This window comes from Medicago sativa, chromosome 1 (genome assembly GCF_051527215.1).
Source record: "Medicago sativa cultivar Bolivia chromosome 1, Bolivia_mono, whole genome shotgun sequence".
NCBI classification, from domain to species: domain Eukaryota; kingdom Viridiplantae; phylum Streptophyta; class Magnoliopsida; order Fabales; family Fabaceae; genus Medicago; species Medicago sativa.
In genome coordinates, this window is record NC_140749.1 from 81,051,645 (window position 1) to 81,055,214 (window position 3,570).

At 40.1% G+C, this 3,570-nt stretch overlaps 1 protein-coding gene across 1 annotated transcript; it reads left to right on the forward strand.

Annotated features, from left to right (window-relative positions):
- The first annotated feature begins 337 nt into the window (after window positions 1–337).
- Window positions 338–2,861, forward strand: LOC146958025 (uncharacterized). Its single transcript, XM_085751461.1, has 5 exons — window positions 338–482; window positions 680–798; window positions 990–1,059; window positions 1,135–2,707; window positions 2,855–2,861. The coding sequence occupies exons 1-5, from the start codon at window positions 338–340 to the stop codon at window positions 2,859–2,861; spliced, it is 1,914 nt and encodes a 637-aa protein (XP_085607587.1).
- Window positions 2,862–3,570: the final 709 nt, after the last annotated feature.

The following is a 3,570-nucleotide window of genomic DNA, read 5'->3' on the forward strand; positions in this document are numbered from 1 at the left end:
CGCATCAGAATCTGGGTCAGTTTACAAATAAAAGACTATGACTATTCCAATCAACTCTCTGATTGTCCAAATAGAATCACCAGTGGACTTTGCTTCACTTAAGAAGTACGATGTGGACATGAAAGGTTTGGTAGATACTCAGAAGCTATCTGAGTACTTCGAGATGCTGAATGGGCCAACTTATGTGAACCTGGTCAAAGACTTCTGGTTAAGGGCTGAGGTCTTCAATGGAAAGCCTGCAAAGGTCGTAGGTAAACAAGCTGGTTCGAAGAAAGGAAAGATGACGGTAGAAATGAATCCTACTTCCTTCAGTGACTAGGAAATAAGATCTGAAGTGATGGGCATCCCTGTAACCATCACCGAGGAAGTCATTGCCAAAGCATGCAGAGTGACTGCTGAAGGAAGATTCCAAGAAATAGTGAAGAAGGAAGATATCCTGCTAAAGAGCTACTTCAACTTGCTTCTGGGTGGAGACTCAGAGGGCAAGCCTTCATAAATGGAATTTCACAACAGGATGTTGGTGAAATTCTGTAATGATTGCTTCTTTCAAAGAGCAGGAGGGTCTGATCAACCCAACCCAACAACCAACAGAAGCTAGCAGTCTATTTCATGGCTATGCTTGAAAAGATAAACTTCCCAAGATATGTCATGGATCATCTCTGCTGGGCTATTAATGAAGGCACTGTCAAAGGAAGGAAGCAAGTGCCTTATGGAAGATTGCTGTCTGAAATCTTTCATCAGGGAAGAGTGCTAGATTTCTTGAAAAAGACAAGGAATGCTTCTGATGAATGCTTCAAGGTTTCCACTGCTGAGAAGACTATCAGTAGCAAAACCTTGCATTCTATGCATCTGTTCAAGAAAGCCCCTCAAGATGAGAAGTGGATAGAACTGACCACAGAAGAAACTGAGATTATCAGGGACTTTCTTGCATCTTTAAGGAAAGTAATCCTGAAATCTTAGCTAAATCAGTAGCTGAGTATGTCTTGGAGGAAGATGCAAGCTCTCAGAACGAAGCTGCTCCTGTTAAAGGAAAGAAAGTCAAGGGTGCTACTGATAAGGGCAAGCAACAGAAGGTTGCTAAGAGAAAGAGAGGGAAAGCTGAAATTGTTTTCCATAAAGAAAAACTGGATGAAGCTCTGGATGAGCTAGAAAAAGAAGAGGCTGAGCCCAAGCTGAAGAAGAAGAAGGCACCTGTACAAATGGAAATCTCTATGGTTGAAATGACTCCTGCCAAGGCAAAAATGGCTAAGGAATATGCTGCTAATGAGATAGCAGATAGAAAGGAGAAGAAGAAGAAAGTTGGGGCTGCTTCTATTCCCATGAAAAGAAGTAAAGACAGATCAGAATCCATCATCACCAAAGAGCATCTGGATAAAGCTCTTGATGGAATAAAAGCAAAAGAGCACAAGCCCAAGGAGAAAGCATCTGGGCCAATCTTCACTCCAATGATGGAAGTGACTTCAGACATGAAGAAAAGGGCTGATGAGGAAGCTGCTCAGATGTTAGCTGAACAGAAGGAAAGGGAAGCAAGGGAAAGGAGGAATAGGGATGAAAAACTTAAAGCCTCAGGCCTCGAAAATTGTGATGAATTCTTCAAGGAGAAGTTTATAGAAGTCAAGGAAGTGGCTGATATAGCTTCAAAGAAAGTTGGAACTTCAGAAGCTGTTCTTCAAGCACCAGATGTTACTACTTCTGAAGCTGATAACTCAGTCAAGGTATGTCAGATTCCAGTCACCTCTACCCCCATCTCACCCTCTTCATCACAACCACCAGCACCTGAGCAAAAAGAAGACACCTCTGTCTTGGATAATCTTGCTCTCCACTACTCAGGTGAGTTACCCAAAGACAAGCCTACATCTACCTCAGAGAAAGCCTCTGAGACAACCTCAGAAGCAGTTGCTTCTGAGAAAATTGTTTCAGAAACCCCCCCCAACAACAAACACCAGAACCACACAAGCCATCTTCACCACAACCCCCCATCACCCATAGCTGAAACTGAACCTCAACCCAACATTCAAACACAAACTTCACCACAACAACCACCTCAATCTAACCCACAACCAGAGCATACTGAACCCCATACTGAACCACAACCAGAAGAATCCTTACCCCAACACATTCCCATGGACATTGACAATCTCCAAGCATCAACCTCAAACTCACACGTTGATCCTGACCAACCATCATCCTCAACCCAAGCTGAACATCTCACCATTCCAGACCCTAACCTTGTTCAAGACATTTCCCCTAGTGCTTCTGACCAATCCTCAGACCTAGAGATTCTTGAACAACCACCCTTGAACATACTGGAATCTGAGTACATTGACATTGAGTTGCTCAAGATCCTCTCTGAGATGCAAGATCTTGTTCAGCAAAGATGGGCAATTGATCTGACATCAGCTTATGAAGAGCAATGGGAATCCCTGCAGAAAAGAGCTACTGATCTGATAACATCTGTAAGTAGGAAATGCATCAGAATCAAGGCTGCTACTGTAAGGAAGTTTTTGAGAGATATGGAGTTAGTCAAGAGAAGCTCAAGGCTGCTTCTGTCAAACAAGCCATTCTACTCAGAAGCTGACTATATGACAAGAGGAGCTAGAATGTTCAAGCTTCTGAGGCAGAAGATGGCACAACAACAGCAGGAAGCTAAGGCAAGGGAACTGGAACTTCTCCAGAAGCAACAACTTCTTGAAGAACAGTTGAAGAAGCAAGCAGAAGAAATGGAGAAGATGATGAAACAACTGCAAACCAAACCTTAGTTGCACACCTTAGTGTTTATTTTTGTTTGTTGTTTGTTTTAATCCTTTTCTATTTCTTGCTTCTGTCTATTTTTTTTCTTTGAATAAGTCTATAGGTTCTGATCATAGTTATTTTTTTTGTCCTTTACGTTTATTTGTTATTTTTTGATAATGACAAAAGGGGAAGTATATGTGATAGTATTTAAAGGCTCTGAGCCCCATTAATGATATTTGAAAATTATTTTGAAAAACTTCTATCATTTTTACCTTAAAGGTATAAGCTATGAACGAAAGAATGAATATCAAATTTCAAATAAAATTAATTGAACCATTCTTCTCTTCTATAAGTTAATTCTTTCAAATTTTAAAGCTCTGATATTTTTATTACGCGCTAAAATGAATTTAATTAACCGGGATAGAACTTAGGGGGAGCTTACAAACCTCACCTTAAAGACTATCAGACTCAGGGGGAGTTTGAGCTTACAAACCTCAGATTCTGAGCTTACAAACCTCAGAACCCCAAAAGTCAACTTGTTAATTAGATTAACAACAATTGATCAATTTTAAGTACTATCGTTTGTCATCATCAAAAAAGGGGAGATTGTTGGAACAAAATATGTTTAACAAAGAACCTTAAAGAGTTTTGATGATAACAAGGTATTAAAAATTGTAAATTGGACTAGCTAATATTTGTTCAAGTGTACAGGACCATAGTTAAAAATGTACATCATATAAAGGTTCTGAAGAACAAAAAGAGAGCTATGGACTAAAGAAAAAGAAGCTTGAAAGCATCTGAATGAAGTGCATCTGAAGTTATAAGTGCTCCTGAAGA

Excerpts from the sequence above, each read along its gene's own strand:
- LOC146958025 (XM_085751461.1), top strand. The coding sequence starts at position 338 with ATGGGCATCCCTGTAACCATCACCGAGGAAGTCATTGCCAAAGCATGC. Across the intron at positions 483-679 it reads TCTGGGTGGAGACTCAGAGG|GCACTGTCAAAGGAAGGAAG; the intron begins GCAAGCCTTCAT and ends CTATTAATGAAG. Across the intron at positions 799-989 it reads CTTCTGATGAATGCTTCAAG|GAAGATGCAAGCTCTCAGAA; the intron begins GTTTCCACTGCT and ends TATGTCTTGGAG.